Genomic DNA, 17,717 nt, shown 5'->3' on the forward strand with positions numbered 1-17,717 from the left:
CAGCTTGCTGGGAATTAATAATTTGAAAAAATCTAATTTCTAATAGGTTAAGATCGCGTTATATTATAATTATAAGTAAATTAGCCACATCATTTTATCGTGATAATTTTAAATGGACAAATAATTGTAGTTCTTTCAACTGATGGTCGATATTACTATCAGCCTATCATATAGTTTTAATCAATGTTTGATTGGTGTATTAGTAATCACTTTAGTGCTATTATCATTATTGCTATTATCAGTTAATTAATATTTAGGTAAGGTATCAGGCGGACATAAGTCCTTATCTTAATCGCTTTAGCTTTGCGTTAGCTGTGTGCGTATTGTAAGCAATTACAATTAGATTTTTACAACAAACAATTGACGCATGACCTCGGTTCGGATATGTAAGACAGTTAAATATTAGGTCTCATTTTAGGGTAATATAGTACGAGCAACGAGGATCTTATAGTTTTGCCATTTTCACTTAGTGCTATCTAGTAAGCTGTTACAGGGTTTTTTTTTATCTTTTCGCGCACTTCACGAAATCAGTTTATAATCATGTGACACTGAGGAACTTTTGCTATGGAACCATCTCCGAAATTAAAATAAATAAATTGGTAAATTTATACATTTTCACCACATAGATCTCTAACGTGTTTATGACAGTCATTTTTTACTCGGTCTCGTAGTAATTAATGAGTCCATCTCTAAAATATTTTCACCTCTCGGAGTGATTTTAGTGTTACTTAAATCATCACACTCTCGTGTTCATAAGACATCACGACAATCCATACATGATAATGATAAGAGATCGATATGTATTGGCATACTTATAAATAGTAAATAGAAAACCATTTGATCTACAGTTTCCAGTGGGATTGGGCGGGACACATCTGTAGGATTCACCCGGACAGATTGGCCAAAATAGCGATCGAATGGGCACCACAGATCACCCGAGGCAGAGGCAGGCCAAAAACGAGATGGCGAGAGACTGGCGACTGGCTGGAGCAATGAGCATGCACAAAGCCGTTACGAGTGGCGGAAGACAGGGAAGGCCTTTACCTCAGTGGGACACAATATAGGCTATATGTATAAAAAAAGTTGTTTAAAATAAAATTCACAAGTTTAGCCTCATAGCCACTTCACAGTCTAAAATATTGCATAAGAAAAAAATATTCAAGCGGTTCAAAAAGCGGTTACCGAAATTTATTATGACGTATAATAAATACATCTCATAATAATATAATATGCTCATACATAAACTTGACAAACTTCTTTTTCATTATTTGCTTGTTTGATGATGGTGATGATGATGTTGTAATCCTGTTATCCCTCATTAGGGACATAAGGCTCGCAAAAGAATTTTCGTGAGCGGCTACTTCCAGCTCTTGTTTACGTACTTTAAACTCAGTCCATAATATTTTTGTACTTATTTTAAACCATCTCCCGTGCTGTTGATTTATACGGAAACTGTATATTAACATTTACATGCATACTTATAAAAACAATAGAAGCTTTGGTAAACAGACGCCACGGCAAAGTCACTCCGCTCATCCCACGAGGGGATGGGGCAGGCAACAACTCATAAAATTAAGCGATTTGGATGTGAGTTAGTCTAACTGCGAGGATCGCCGCGTTAACAGCTCGCTCGTTGTCTCCCTCACACCCACGCGCGTCCGTATTCTCGTATACACCCACACAAACGACCAAACGCTTGGTTCGTTCAGTACCACGGCAGAGTCGGCCCGTTCCGCGCAGACTTGACATCATTAAAGTGACTCTATTATTCCGTTCCCGCCGAAATGCGTTGACATTAGAATTCGGAAGTGTGAACATTCTTTGTTCAAAATTTGTTTTTTTTTTTCTTATAATTTGTGCTAGTGTTGTAAACATTGGATGTGGATGCATTGTAAGTGGATTATACAAATTGTATATTACTTTTTCACCACACCAGCTGGTAAAAGCTATCTTGATTGTTCAAAACCTAATGAGAAAGTTGCGTTTTATCCACATAATATGTGTGGCAAACTAATCAAATGCAAATGTTGACTTGTTTCCTTATGTTGGCTGATAGAATTGACTTTTGAATGATGATTTTGAATTATAAATATTTAAAAACATTAATTTTGTATAAGTTTGTTTTGATTTTGTTTGATATTTTACAGTCAGTGTTTTCCTTGCGTTGATGTGGTGAAAAATGTTGTGTTTCACTCGGTGGAAAAAATTGTTTAACCCACGTGCCTTGAAACCCTCGCAACGTTAATATTCCACTTTTCGAACCACTCGCTATGCTCGTGATTCAATTTTGGGATCTCGCTTGCTTGGGTATCAATATTAGCACGAGAGATTAAACAACAACTTTGCCTCCTTGTAAAACAAGTAACTATTCATCGATTTGTTTATTTTGATTTTATAAACTGCGACGTTGTTGTTATTTATTAAATTTTAGCATTGCAATAATGTTTTAATGACACAGTTCTATAATGAGTATAGAACTTTCTATGCCTCATTAGATATTCATTAATTCTATTAAGTAGAATTTAATATCATGAGTTAAAGATCACTTGATGGATTCGTTTATAAATATTTATTGCTTAAATATAAATTAGGGTTGTTAGATTACTAATCCGAGCCGCGGTTTTGACCGCAAGATAGGCTTATGTAAGTACAGATTTGGGGGTTTGTATGTACCTATATCAAGTTTTATTTTAAGCTAGGAACTTGAAACTTCGTAAAAGGACATTTTGATGAAATATGAGAAAAGTAGTTTCAGCGTTTTTGACAATTCATCCCCTAAAGGGGTTAAAAAGGGGAAGTTTGAATGTGGATCAAATTTTATTTTAAGCTAGTATTAGCTAGTATTATTATTATTATTAGCTAGTATTTTTACACAGAAATAGTAATTTTAGCGTTTTTAAAAATTCTTCCCCTAAGGAGGTTAAACGTACGGGCTTCTAGTCAATTAAGTGAATCAACAATTCAACATCATGTATAGGTAGTAACCACCCCTATAATGGGACTGGCACTAGCAATCCTGTAAAATAAGTATTTATCATCAGGTTTTAAACACTGGCAACATTGTGCCATAAACAAGAGCCATAGAGATGCTTAAGTTTATATGGGTAATAATATGATATATATAGGAAATCCTATGATATTACCATACCCATATAAACTGATTTGGCTATGCCATCTCGATACAAACTTAATCAATAGCGATAGCCACGTACAAAGTCGCGGAAGTCCTGTTCGACGTGTGTGGGCCCTTTGATATCAACCGGTCTGGTTTTATTCATCAGTAAACTAATTAAACAGGACCTGAAGCTCTATTGCCACGGAATAGAGTATCACACACCACTCTTTTAAATAATACTGACAGCATGTGAACGATGGTTATGATTTAATTTAAATGGAGAACGTCGGAAGTGGTCGGCTTGTTCGCAAATCCAATATGGCGGGTAACGTTTGACAAGCCGCGTTTGATGCCCCTTAATTGTTACATTTCCGCGCGCTTTTTTGAAATTGTATTTGATTTTAATTATTTTTTATGAGGTAACAAAACGTTTTTTTTTTTCATTTTTAAAGTGTTACTGCTACCGCTAAGCTAAGTAAAATGTTTTTAGAAGAGAAAATCGTTTTATTATGATTAGCATTCGTCCGCGACGTCCGCGTAGGTATGTATTTTTTCAAGATAAGTAGGTAAATTACTAATAATTTATGACATAATATACGTCTCAGTAACAGTACTCTTTACATTATTCCATTAAAAAAAAAAAAAAAACGTATGCAAACATTTGCGTTTATTGTTTAAGCACAAGTACTAGCTACTCAGAACAAAGTTTGAAAAATATTGTGTCATGCAACAATGTCAACAGGAAACATCAGGTTTGGGTGTTTCGGTGGATACAACATGAATTTAACAATTGCTTGAACACTGGATTTGAAATGATCGACACTTAAATGCATTTTTTGCAAGCCAGGTCTTTTTGTTGGCGTCATTAGACGCCCTAAATGATGAAACCACGTTTCAATTATTACCGTTAACGTAAACATTGTCTGATTAATGTCGTATTTAACACTTCGACTGCTATGAATCGGCCTCGCAGCCCGCAACTCGCAAGTGTTCAGTTAATCATAACTATGGGACCTACGTTCCGCAAAATTCAATGGATAGTTAATGATTTAGTCGGTTTACTATATTTGATTTTGGAATGTAGTTTTATTTAGCGGTACCTAATTGATAAATTCTTTATTTTCATTATTATCATTACAAATCATTACATATTATATTAATTTCATTAAATAAATAAATACTTAAATAAATATTATAGGACATTCTTACACAGATTGACTAAGTCGGACGGTAAGCCCAAGGAGGCTTGTGTTATGGGTACTCAGACAATGATATATATAATATATAAATACTTAAATACATAGAGAAAACACCCAAGACTCAGGAACAAATATCTGTACTCATCACACAAATAAATGCCCTTACCGGGATTCGAACCCAGGACCATCGGCTTCTCAGGCAGGGTCACTACCCACTAGGCCAGACCGGTCGTCCTTACATACTACAAACTAAACCCTAACACCAAAACACTATACAATACAGGATGTTGCTAAAGCTGCCTCGCCGCTGTAGTGCGTCAGGCATGTTTGCCGAGGCGCACACGGATGGCTTCCATGCCATCAGACGCAAGAGGGTAGCCTCTTTGCTGAAACGAGTGAGAGGCAGCAGGAACAGCATCCTAAAGATGGTAGCTGGACGCCTCGACTGCCCTATATTAAGGCACTGGGCTAATATTGTAATAGGCAGTACAAATTAATAAAGTAAGTAGGTATTTGTTTGTATTTGTTTTTGTTTTTATGACTAGCTCTTAATTGTATAGTAAATGTTGTAATTAGACTAACACTTAGTTTATAGGTTCCCTAGTTTAAGTATTACTAACAAAATATGGATTTTTTGAAAGTCTGAATTAAATAATTTTTATTTTATTTATTTATTTATTTAATACAAAAAAAAAAAAAAACAAAAAAAAACCCTTACAAACTAATCGTTAGCTAACTATACTTTACTATAGTTATTTAACTCTCTAGAGACTCAACTAAGAAATCCTAATAGTGCCTGTCACCACGTCTAATATACTTATTGTGAAAAATGCTGCTATCAATCAGTTTTAAAATACAAAAGTATAATCAATGAGATGATATCTTAGCAATGTCAAAAAAAGGGAAAATATGTACAGGCATTTGTTAAAATAATTTCAAAATAAGTAAAACTAGCTTTGGTTTAACATATACCTATATTTGCACCCTACCCACTACTGAAAAATTCACTCGCTTATCAATTACACATTGGGATATTTTTTACATGTTGCAGTGAAAGTGTTAGCTATGTAAATGTGCCACATTAAGTAATTGTCGTAATGGTCTAGACGATCGATTGTCTCGGCGAGAATAATATTGTCTGCCGTGCAAGCGGTAGTCATATTTTTTAATTAGGTATAGTTGGTCAAGCAAATCTTGTCAGTAGAAGAAGGCGCGAAATTCATATTTTCTTTGGGACGATATCCCTTAGCGCCTACTTTTTTTTAAATTTGCCGCCTTTTTACACACTTTTATTCAGCTTCACTGCGTATATACCTTTGTATATACATGTATATATATATATAATAGTGCCTAAAATCTTGTAACTAAAATTTGGAGTACTATCGTAATTCCGGTGACAATACAATAATATTATGCTAACATGGAGGTGTTCTGATGATGCAGTCGGTAGGTAGCCAAAAGGAACTCCTCGATGGAAAAACACAAACACATCAAGTTTAGGCTCATTAGAAAGGTCTCAAGAAGTACTCGATAGATATGCAAACTAAGTAATACGCTTGACTGCAGATTTCTAATAGATTTTCTTGTGATCTCTATAGATACCTATGTAAAGAGCTATTTTGTATAATTTTTTCAAAATTTTAGACCCAGTTCCTTCGGAGATAAAGGGGGGGGGGAGGGAATGGTAATTTTTTGGCTATTTTGTTAAATAACTTCTAAACTATTTATTTTAAAATTACAAAAATATATATTTGAGATTCTCATAACGAGAGTCATTTGACACATACACTATATATTATTTTTTAACATGATATTGTTTTAAAAACTTTATTTTTTAATTTTCACATTTACCCCCCAAAAGTGGCCCCCATGTTTAAAATTCATTTGTTTACGTTACATGTCCGTCTTTGAGTCACAAACATACGTATGTGTACCAAATTTCAACTTAATTGGTCCAGTAGTTTCGGAGAAAATAGGCTGTGATAGACGGACAGATAGACAGACAGACGCAATAGTGATCCTACATACTGTATAAGGGTTCCGTTTTTTCCTTTTGAGGTACGGAAAAAAATGTTTGCTACTATTATACCTACAATCAGAAACAGAAATCAGCTTTATGCTCAATCGATCATTTAAAATATCTTGTTTAGGTTCTCAACCGTTCTTGTTGCTAACTGTACATCTACTTGTGCATAAGAGAAAGATTACATTAATTTAAATCGTGATCAGCTTTTTGGATGGCCACACTACTTAACTTACTTAATACAATTTAAATAAGTAGCACAATTAATTATGAAATAACAATAATAACTAGGTGAGTCCTCTCAGTGGGGAGTCGATGAAAAATCGACGGTAAATAAGATCGATTCGATTGTCGATTAACTTTCTACTAATCGATCGATTTATCAATTGAAATAATTACACAATGTTTTGTTTTGTGCTACTATTTATTTGGATCCTCTTTTGAATTCAATATAATAATACAAATAGCCAGCTTTTGTAATGACTTTAAGTTTGTGTTCGGTTTTGAGGTAAGTATAATTTTGTTCGTGTTTTCTGGGACATGTCAATGTGGCCAATTCCGTCATATGGCAAATTCCGTCAACAAGCGTTTTTTTCTAAAACAGTACACAATTGTTAATTCCCTCGACAAAGCAGCGATTGCTGAAACTAAAAGCAGTCGCTGTTTTGTCGGGGAAATGATAATGTATTTTGCCCATACATTAAGTAGCAGTTTTTGTAATATTTCTGGTTCCACAACCAATTTGGTGGGTGCTTAACTGATCAATTTAAAATATTGTACTAAAAATTATATTTATGCCAAAAACTTATTCCGTTTTATATGTAATTGGATTTTCTGCATGTACTTTAATATCTTTAAAAATTAATTATCATTTGCCAAACTTATTTAACTTGAGTGTGCAAAGTGAAAATTTAAACATTTTTTTTTGCATTATAATAGGTATTAGCCAAAAGAAAACCTTTGCTTAACAAACATTTTGTCTACTTAAATAAAACTTGACAAAGTAAAATGACGCCAAATGATAATTTGACCAAATGAATAATATGCGAAATGTAAATTTGGTAAATATTTATTTGGGAAATGAAACTACTGCGATAAGTTTCTAGGGAATTGAAATTCCGTGAAAAGTATCCAAGTACTTATTTACCTATTTTATATATAGTATTTGGCCCAAAGGGCAGTACACCATGTAGAAATCCAGTTGCAATAATAATTATGCACCTTCGAGTTCAGCAAACCATTAGAAATACAGCGACTAATACCACTTGTCCCGCAGAAGGCTCAATAAGGCTTGTGTTGTAGATACTAGACGACGATATAATATAATAGATAAATACATAGAATAAAACTCAGGGACAAATGTCCGTGATGAACATACAAATATATATCCTTATCGGGATTCGAACCCAGTATTTGTTTTCGATATTTGTGTTCGAAATCAGAGATGGGCATTAATCGATTAATATTTTAGTTAACTAATCAATCGATTAAAAATATCAATCGTCATTTTTTAATCGCGATTGATTTAGTTGCGATTAAATTAGTTGTGAGAATGTTCGACTAACAACTAAATTAGTTTTAGTTTCAATCGACTAAATTTCACGATTAAATCTATATTAAAACTACGTAGTCGCCCGTTTTTGCATTTTTTATCTTGCAATATGTAACTACAAGTACGTATGTATGTAACATACGGAGGTACTCGTATGTTGTAACTATGTTAGTTTGGGTAGAATTTTGCGACTTATTTTGAAGCAGATATCTTCATCCGATTGAGCTAAAATTATGTATACACGTTTAATTTGAAATGCTTGAATGACAATGCAAATAATGCCATAATATTATTATAACGATATATTGGTAATAACGACAAATAGCGAAAAACTGTATTGTTTACAAATCGCAAACAATAAAGTAGGTTGGTGCATCTTCTATACTTATAATAAAGCGGAAGAGGGTCGAAAGTCTGTACATGGAAGATATTCGAAAAAAAATTGGCTGGGGATACTTAGAATCGATAACAGAACACATTCCAACAGTTTTTAGAATTTTTGTCTGTTTATCTGTTTGTCTGTTTATCTGTTTGTCTGTTTATTTGACCGCGCTACAAATGAAAACGGCTGAACGGATTTTGATGCAAACTTTACTAATCTGTCGAAAAAATCCACGGCCAGGTTATAGGCTATAAAAATTTGAGAAATTTTACCCCTAAGGGGGTTAAAAAGGGGGATGAAAGTTTGTATGGAGTTCAAGATTTATTTTAAGCTAGCAATTTGAAACTTCGTAAGAAGATATATTATTGAAATACAAGAAAACTAATTTCAGCGTTTTTGAAAACTCATCCCATAAGGAGGTGAAATAGAGGTTGAAAGTTTGTATGGAGTTCAATTTTTTTTTTGAGTGCGTTACTTGAAACTTTGTATAATGGGCATATTATTATAATACAGGAAAAGTAATTTTAGCGTTTTCAAGAATTCGTCACCTAACAGGGTTAAAAGGGGGTTGAAAGTTTGAATCCATTACAAATGCTTTGAAACTTCTTAGAAATGTATGATAGACGATTACAAAAAAACTAATTTTGACGTTTTTGGAAATTTAACCCCTCAGGGGGTTGAAAAGGGGATGAAAGTTTGTCTTGGGGTGCAAATTTTATTTTAAGTCAGGAACTTAAAACTTTGCAAAACGTTAATTATATTAAAAAGCAAGAATTTTTTTTCAGCGTTTTTAAAAATTCATCCCCCATGGAAAAAGGGGTTAAAAACTTTATCTTGATAACTATATCATTTTAGCTACTAGGCCAAGTTAGGTATCGTTTTTGTATAAATCGGGTATGCCGAATTCATTTATGATATCAAAATGACACCATTCCCGAGTGAAAACACAAAAAAAATGAAAAAAACTTTTTTTAATTTCTCTTTACGCTTAAACCGCTAAACCGATTTAGATAAAATTTGGTATAGAGATAGTTTGAGTCCCGTGGAAGAACATAGGGTAGTTTTTATCCAAAAAATTGAGACTGCGTGATTTTGAAAATCGTAAATGTTAAATTCGGTGTTTGCCACCATCGGAATTGTTATAGTCGAAATTATGTAGTTCGGAATTTACAAAATTCGGCTTTTTGGGTTTTCGGAAATATAAATCTTCGTGATTTTCATCATTCGTAATTATGACAGTCGGAATTTTGATGGGTCGAGCATTTAAAAATCGGAATGATAAAATTCGACATTCTAAAATTCGGAATAATATTTTTTCGGAAATATGTAGTGTACCCGATTTGGATAGGTACAGTCAAGGACGTAAAAATACAAAAATGGTACTGTATCGTTCGATATACACCTACTACTCTATGCCGTTTAAATCACGTCAAAAATTTGAATAAGGGCAACAAAAACCTTTTGGAGTGTAATTTTATTTAGTGGTAGCAAAGAGGATGTAATATTATAGAGCGGTACTGTCATAGTAAATTTTGTAACCACACTGCCATCTATCGACACACTTTAAAACTAAAAATGAAGATTTATTAAAATACGATAAAATGTATTTAAATATGGATAACGATCTTTTTTATTTGCATTAATTATTTTTATTTTCTTGACCCATGTTCTTTCACTGATATGCGTTAAAATTGTTAAATAATAACAAACGAAACCGTTAACGCCCTCTATACGAGAGTAGGCAAAAGGTAGTAGCGACATCTGATCGAGAATCAAATTTTCGTGATTTTCGAGGCACGTTTTTTCCTTAGACTGTATCCATCTATTACGGAGTTATATCTATCTTTGGTGGTAGGTACCTAATTGTAAAATATTTTATCTGGACTACAGTCCTCTAGCGTATCCATTTGTCAACTTTACTTTAAGTTCCGTCTCCCGGGGACAGGGAGATAAATTAGGGGTGAATTAGCCGCTTACTGACACAGACCGAATTCCACGCAGGCGAAGCCGCGGGCACAGCTAGTTATTAATACTTTGAATTATACGATACTGAGTAAATCTTAGACATAGAAACTATCAATATTTTGCTGTCTCTGACAATAGTAAAACTCTTTTTAGTGTCACGCGGTGACAAAACAATGGGATAATCCTACTTACCTGGAACTGGAAGTTGTTTGTTGCATTTTGGTGCAAGTGCCGACGCATCTTCTAAAAATAACACGTTCTATTGAATGACACATCTGCATGTTGTTTATTATATACGCGGTCTATTTTGTTTTTAACGTGTGGTCATTAAACTTACTTACTTTTGTAGCAAAATAATAGTGAGAACAGATCTCACTCCTTAGAAACGGTCAAAATATCGTAAGTAATACATGACTATTTTATTTTTAAACATCCGTTAAGATGTCCTAATCAGTCTGTCAACATAGCCATACCGAGGTATTCTATTCAATTTGCTTCTAACATTAGTCGCGAGAAAATAGTCTAACTAATTAGTCGATTACAAAATTTAGTTGTCCGAAATCAATCGGCAACTAATTTAGTTGCAATTAAATTAGTTGCACTCTATACAACTAAGATTGATCAATCGTCGTTTTCAATCGTCAGTCGCAATTAATTCTTGTAATCTTAATCGTTAATCGTTAGTCGATTACATTTTGCCCATCTCTGTTCGAAATACACATTAGAAATAAACAAAGATGTTTGAACAGTTTTTTTCACCAAAACTACATATCTTTTTTCACAGTTTTACTCCCACACACATACGATTAGAAATCAAACCGTAAAAGCAAAGTTAGCCAACTTACGTTGACATTAATAAAACATTATGATTCATGCTCCCGTGTGCCTATTACAGTATTTGTTCTGGCTATTGCTGTCCATTACAAACCGTATCGATTTACCGTGAGAACGCCACCACGCGTCACTAACTAACGCCTTCCTTTAATATTTCATATCTTCTACTCTGTAAATAACTGAATAGGTAGTAATTGTATGTATGTACATAGAAAAATAAAGAGAATTAAATACAACAAAGGCGAACTTATCCTTATATGGGATCTCTTCCAGTCAACCTTTGACGAAATGAGTAGAAATTAAGTAACAATGAATGACAAACAAAAACAACCACTAAAAGTGATGAAATATAATTGTCATTAAATTAAATAGAATAATTTGAAGTTATAGAACATAACAACAAGAAAAATCAAAGACTAATAAGAAAAGTAAGTTGCTATTGCATACGTGTGGACGTTTTTCTAATACGAGTAAAATGATTAGATTTGATGATTCGTGTAGGTTTCATTTAATACGAGGTAATTTTCGAATCGATTTTCTATCGAGCGAGTTAATCGTGTAACCATTTAGCAATGTCTAAAATTCATATGTTCCGAACAGATATTACTATATAGAACCACGATTTCATAAAATTCGAAATGAAGACTTGTTATATTTATCGGTTTCACTTTCACTTCATCTTTACAATCGATGTCAGTCTTCTAATAAACGTTTACATTCGAAAATTACTCAAATGCCATTCAATATATTACGGCTAAAAGCACGAACGTGGGTACAAAATATAAACACAGCCTGCGTCGCTTGATGGTATTACTCGCACATTCGAAGTTATTAATAGAATAAACACTCGTACAGATAAAAGTCCGCAAACCCCTGCCGATCGATATACTTGTTGACGTGTGTAGATGTAATTGTATGCGTATAGATCGACACGTTCGGTGATACAACATGTTTCTGCCATGAGCTTTGTTTCAATTTAGTGTGGTTAGGGTTGGCGCTAAAACGTGCATTTTTTTAAGCCGAAAGTTCGATCAAGTTGAATTACCTATAGGCAACTACGCCACTACTAAACTTACGTAGGCTTGTACTAAATAGGCCTATTGCATGCTAAAACATTAACATGGGTTACATTTAATGATTTAGTAGCAATGCTATTGCAATTACAAGGCATTTACGAAGAAAGACGTACTTAATAAGATTTTCATACGCTGATCTCATTTAAAGTGACTTTATAACCATCAATCGGCAGTCGTTGGCATTTAATAGCTATCAACAGTCCTCAAGTACGAACCGCATTCAATTTAAAAACCACGATCAATTTAACGAGCCATAACTACAAATATCTCAAATTATAACACATTAACGATAACTGACACTGCCTCATTGCCTCGTCGATATCAAAACCACACATAAATAACGTCAAACCAACTGAGGGCGCAACCCTAATATCTCTTTGCAATAAAAATCAATCAGCATTCACCGATGAGACTCACACCAATTGAAAAAAGCCTTTATTCTATAACCAACAGAGTAATTTATGGGGTAAGGTTCAAATTACTTTGCTGATCGTGACTGTGTGAGTAAGTACAGTTAAGTCGACAAGATGAGTTGCTATTGGCACAAGATACAGCACGGTTTTATTGTAGCGTTCAGGCGCGATTGTACTTTTCATTGTTTCTTTACCGATTTGAATAAATGATTTTTTTAGGGGTGGCGTACGTGTGGCGTATGTATTTATAATTACGTTTAAGTACTGCATGGTAGAAAATATTTCACAATGTATATAATGTATTTAAAGCAATATCTTTAAATACGTTACTTCCCAAAAATCTGTAGGTTGGAATAAATACCGTGGAACCTCCCTAACTCGAACCTCAATAAGAGGAAATCCTCGTTAACTTGAAATAAAATGCTATTCATTTCCCTTTAGAGCCCAAAACCTCCATAAATCGAAATATTCAACCTCATTAAGACGAAGTAAGCAGCGATTCCCTTCACGACTATTCAGTACATTTTTTACCTTTATAACTCGAAAAATTTAATTTTGCCTCTACAACTCGAAAAAATGGTCGTATTGTTTTACCACCTCTATAACTCGAAGTTATTTGTTATTTACTAACAAACCTCTGTTACTCTAAACAGACAATAAAAACTGTACTTTTTGCGTTTCTATAATTACCTCTCTAACACGATTTTTTCAAGCGTTTTAACTCTGTACCTCGAAACCTCTTTAAGACGAATCAAAACCTATAAGAACCTCCCTAAGTCGATGCCCTCGATAAGACGAAACCTCGTTAACACGAAGTTTTGGCGTTTCCCTTGAGATTCGTGCTATCGAGGTTCCACTTTAAAACACAATACCTTATTTAAATCATAGAGTATTAGTTTAGTCAGCTATACAAAAACGATGCCACTTACGAACAAACGGTACGATTAATAGCCAACAAAACTGTTAAGATTACCGCTCTGTTTATTTATTCACCGCGCAATTAGCGCTTAAGTGTATCTAAATCAATCTCTCAATACCGCATGTGTTGCAGGAAACATCAAACAGCATCAAACGCCGCACAGCCATTAAACCGATTCGATCATAAAAACAAACATGAAACACTATTTCCGGACCTGAACAGAAAGGGACACACATGAGCGAAGACACCGAGAAAGAAAGAGACATGCAAACCGTCGCCTACAACACACCCAACATTATAGAGCAAGCCGACAGCAGACTCATAGAAGCTCACAATTTCTGCGATGCAGATTATCTAGATAGCGAAAGAATTGAAGTAGATGATGATAAAGAACTAGTTATAGCTGATGAATCTCGGGAAGACCAAATAGATGATAATAATCAGAACATAGATGTAGGAACAGAAGAGAAAGTACAAGATTTCGAGCTATCATGGCATCCGCACGTGTACGGGAAACCGCCAAAAAAGCCTACACCGCATTCAATAGAATATATATTAGGGTTAAACCAGAAGTCAACCGTGAGTCAGTTGATGAGTGTGAAGAGGTTCGAGGTGAAGAAACACTTGTACAAGAGTGCTCAGGTGCAAACGGAGCGAGTGATGAGTGTGCACAAGAACAAGCTTCAGGAGCAGCTGCTGCAGAGAGTGAGAAATAGTGAGTGTGAGTTCGTGAAGGAGGAACCACTGAACCTCTCCGTGCCCAAGAGAGACTGGGAAGAAGAAAAAAAAGGTGAGTTCACTTCAATGGCAGTTTAGCAGGTACAGTCGTCATCAGATATATCGGAGGCGGATATTTGTGAGCGCCTTGGCCGCTCCGATATATCTGATAGTGACTGTCTGAGGTCCTTAGAATGTGTTTAGTATATTTTCTGGTACTTTTAACTCTCGTAAGAAATCAAATATTTATTTGAAATGAAAACTGGGAGACGGTAAAAATATTTTATGGTGAATTACCAGAAGTACCTGATAAAGTGTCTTTTGTGCCTTTTTTGCTATTATTTTTGCCTAATCTTTCTTTTTTTCTTTGAGTTGTAAAGTTTGTCTTGAGTCTTCTGTGAACTTAAACTTGTTGTGTTCCTAAATATGTAACACATACATAGATAGGTTTATTACCTATCTATGTATGTGTAGGTAAAAGTTGAATATTGCAATTAATAATAAGTGGTAATACATCTTCAGATAGGATAGGATTAGTAAACACATAATTAATTGCCTACCTAAATATTAGGTATTAAATCGTAAAGTACACCATTGGTAAGTTAGGCACACGAAATATAAACTAGTGTTCTCTAATTACATGTAAGTAAATACACAAATTCAAACAGTACTTAATTTAGACTATAAAAAACGCGTGGAGACTTCTTTCAAACAAGTGGTTGGTAGACTTGGTAGTGTTGGTTGGTACTTTTGCATTGCGACTTTATTTGTTCGTCTAGTTAGTCAATAAGGCTGGGGCTAACGCATACACTTCCCCGAACGATTTACATGCTTCTGTTTTTAAGGTTTCCAAACATTTTGTAGCACTTGGAAAAGTTTAAATTTTGTGTATACTTGTATGCCCATAAGTTGCCCCGGAATAAATGATTTACTGGCAGTCTAGTACGTTGCTTAATCTACGTTGTTCATCCATTTAATTAAGTTTACATTAGCTAAATTAAAGTTTATTCTATCTATATAGGTAAATATAGATTTTAAAAAAAACACAGCGTATTTTTCACTTCATATTTTGTATATTTATCAGTTTAGTTTTATGTAGGTTTGTGGCGTTATTCATACACGCGCTACAAGCCTCAATTTACTCAATTAGCTTTACTTCAATAGTTGTTCCTATAAATTAAGACTAAGGCTCACCGAAAGGGCTTTTATAACAAATGTGATTGCCCTGCATTAAACTAGGTAATTTATTAGAGGTTGTAACTGTTGCAGCCTTTGTAATTATTTTATTATGATATGACATAAGTCACCCATCATCATTTCATCATCATATAGGTACTAATTTAAGAGCAAGTGTCGACTCTGAAAAAATATTTTTTATTACATTTTAAAGTGTTTACTCCTGTATTTTGCTTATGGGTCTGGGCCTATTTAGGAAAGGTGTTTTGTAACAAACAATAAATAGCCAAAAATGCACATCAGATATGTGAATTGCAATTTGCCGTTTGCTACGCTGCGCTAGTACGATTACATATCAATTCTTACGGTCAGGCTCTCACAGTCCTTGCAGGATTTCATACAATAACTCCACGAATAACAATCCCATAAGCCGCAGTTAGTTACACGTTCATAGCTAGGTACCTCGAAAGCTCAACTGAATAAATAGAGATCCAATATCCATCGTCGCCTATCGTTTATCTGCACTGAATTAGCCCCGAGAGCCACTCTAACCACAATTAACCTATCAAGAAACACTACGCTGTACTTAATCAATCAGTATTAATGCGCCTGATATACCGACATTCTAATTTTATATCATCATCTTCCATGCGTACTCTAAAACCTATTAGACGGGCGTATTCGATAAACCTATAGTACATTGGACCAAAAGGTTCTGAAGTACTGGATCTATATCGTTACATTTTAATAGAGCTTATACTTTGTTTCCTATTTGCAGTCGAGAAACTAAAGTAGCATAGTATTTTGCTCCTTATTACTTGCTAATTGGGCGTTGAAGGTATTTCTTATGTAGTATATCAGACCGCGCAAGCAATAATTTGAACGTAGAACGTCCAAGCAATAAGCTATTGGTCGATGCAGCTGTGGCGACCGCGTCAGGGTTGCCAACTTATTTTTAGAAGTAAATTTGTACGGATTAATGGCAGTTGAGATGTTAATATGGGTTTATTGTCGCAATCGAAAATGGAACGTTTATTATCTGTCTTTTTTGTTGTTTTGCCCTCCTTGTTTTATTAGTAGGGTTCAGTGTAAATAAGGACTAAGTTGGTTAGCCACTTGCAAAACCTTACGTTTTGGCCCTATTAACGACTATTATGCCCACAGTGCCTGTGATCTCTTATCACTGTAATTGAATATACGTAGAACTGGGGCCCATTTCTCGAAAGGTATTATACTAATATTATTAGTCCACGAACTGTCAAATCGTATGAGTTTCCATAGCAACACACTAATAATATTAGTCTAATATCGTTCGAGAAATGGGCCCCAGATTATATTACATCTCTATCATATTTTTTCTTAATTCTATGAGCGGGCGTATAATATTATAGGTGGGGTTAGCCACGTGATGAAACAAAATTCTTTCGTTTTTTCTTATTTAAGAGCTGGCAAATGGCACTCTATGTAGTTTCAACGTAGGACATTTTTGTAAGTATGTGAGATGCAAAATTGAGCATGTGGTGCCAACGGATTTCCAAAATAATGTTCTGATTAAAAAGAACGTAATGTATTCGCACTCAACCGATTTTATCGTCGTTGTTAAGTTTTGATAAAGTATCTACTTTAAGTAACTATGGAATGCTGAGATTAATAGTTGCGTATTTAATGCAGTCGCTGGGAGATTGGTTTTAATGTTTTAATGGTCGAGACAGTAAATTAAAAAATAAAGTATCCTTGGAGTTCTTTCTTAATATTTACGGGTTAAAGTAAAAGCAGGTTGGTATTTTTTCTTCGTGGATTTTTATTTTACACTATCAATCAGAGTTGCTAATTTCGAAAATAATTTCGCTCGAATATGCAAAAGCGACTGATTGTTTGTAGAAATCCACGAAGAAAAAATACTCGTTTACTACTACTTAATAAAATTTCGATTTTTCGATGGTGCCGGTAGGCACTCCGTGTGCCTACCGCCACCATCGAAAAATCCCATATTTGGGCGACGGAGAGGCAGATAACGATTTCCAATTTTTTTATGTTGCCCCGAGGGCGCTCTGGTTGGGAAACAAACATTTTGCCTCCATTTCGCCTGAATACTGCGTAACTTTATAAAATCGCAAATTTTTGGAATAAAAAAATGGTAATCAATTAGTTTTACCGGCGAAATAATATCTAAGAAAGATTTGCTTTGTTTTATTTTGGAACATAATTTTGTTATACTATACATACTATAGGTACCTACTTATAAGTCATACCGTATGTAAATACGTATATTATTAGGGTTAGGCTACCCTATTATATTTAACTATCACGTCACGGTGACAGGGTTGCCTACGATTTGACTGTTGT

The 17,717-nt window shown here is 34.4% G+C and overlaps 1 protein-coding gene across 1 annotated transcript in view; it reads left to right on the top strand.

Annotated features, from left to right (window-relative positions):
- The first annotated feature begins 1,499 nt into the window (after positions 1–1,499).
- Positions 1,500–17,717, top strand: part of LOC134746286 (homeobox even-skipped homolog protein 2) — a 90,149-nt gene continuing 73,931 nt past the window's right edge. The window contains exons 1-2 of the mRNA XM_063680645.1: positions 1,500–1,891; positions 13,611–14,268. Coding sequence (XP_063536715.1) covers positions 13,713–14,268 — 556 coding nt within the window. The 5' untranslated portion in view covers positions 1,500–1,891; positions 13,611–13,712. The remainder of the gene's footprint in view (positions 1,892–13,610; positions 14,269–17,717) is intronic.

This window comes from Cydia strobilella, chromosome 1 (assembly GCF_947568885.1).
Source record: "Cydia strobilella chromosome 1, ilCydStro3.1, whole genome shotgun sequence".
Taxonomy (NCBI): domain Eukaryota; kingdom Metazoa; phylum Arthropoda; class Insecta; order Lepidoptera; family Tortricidae; genus Cydia; species Cydia strobilella.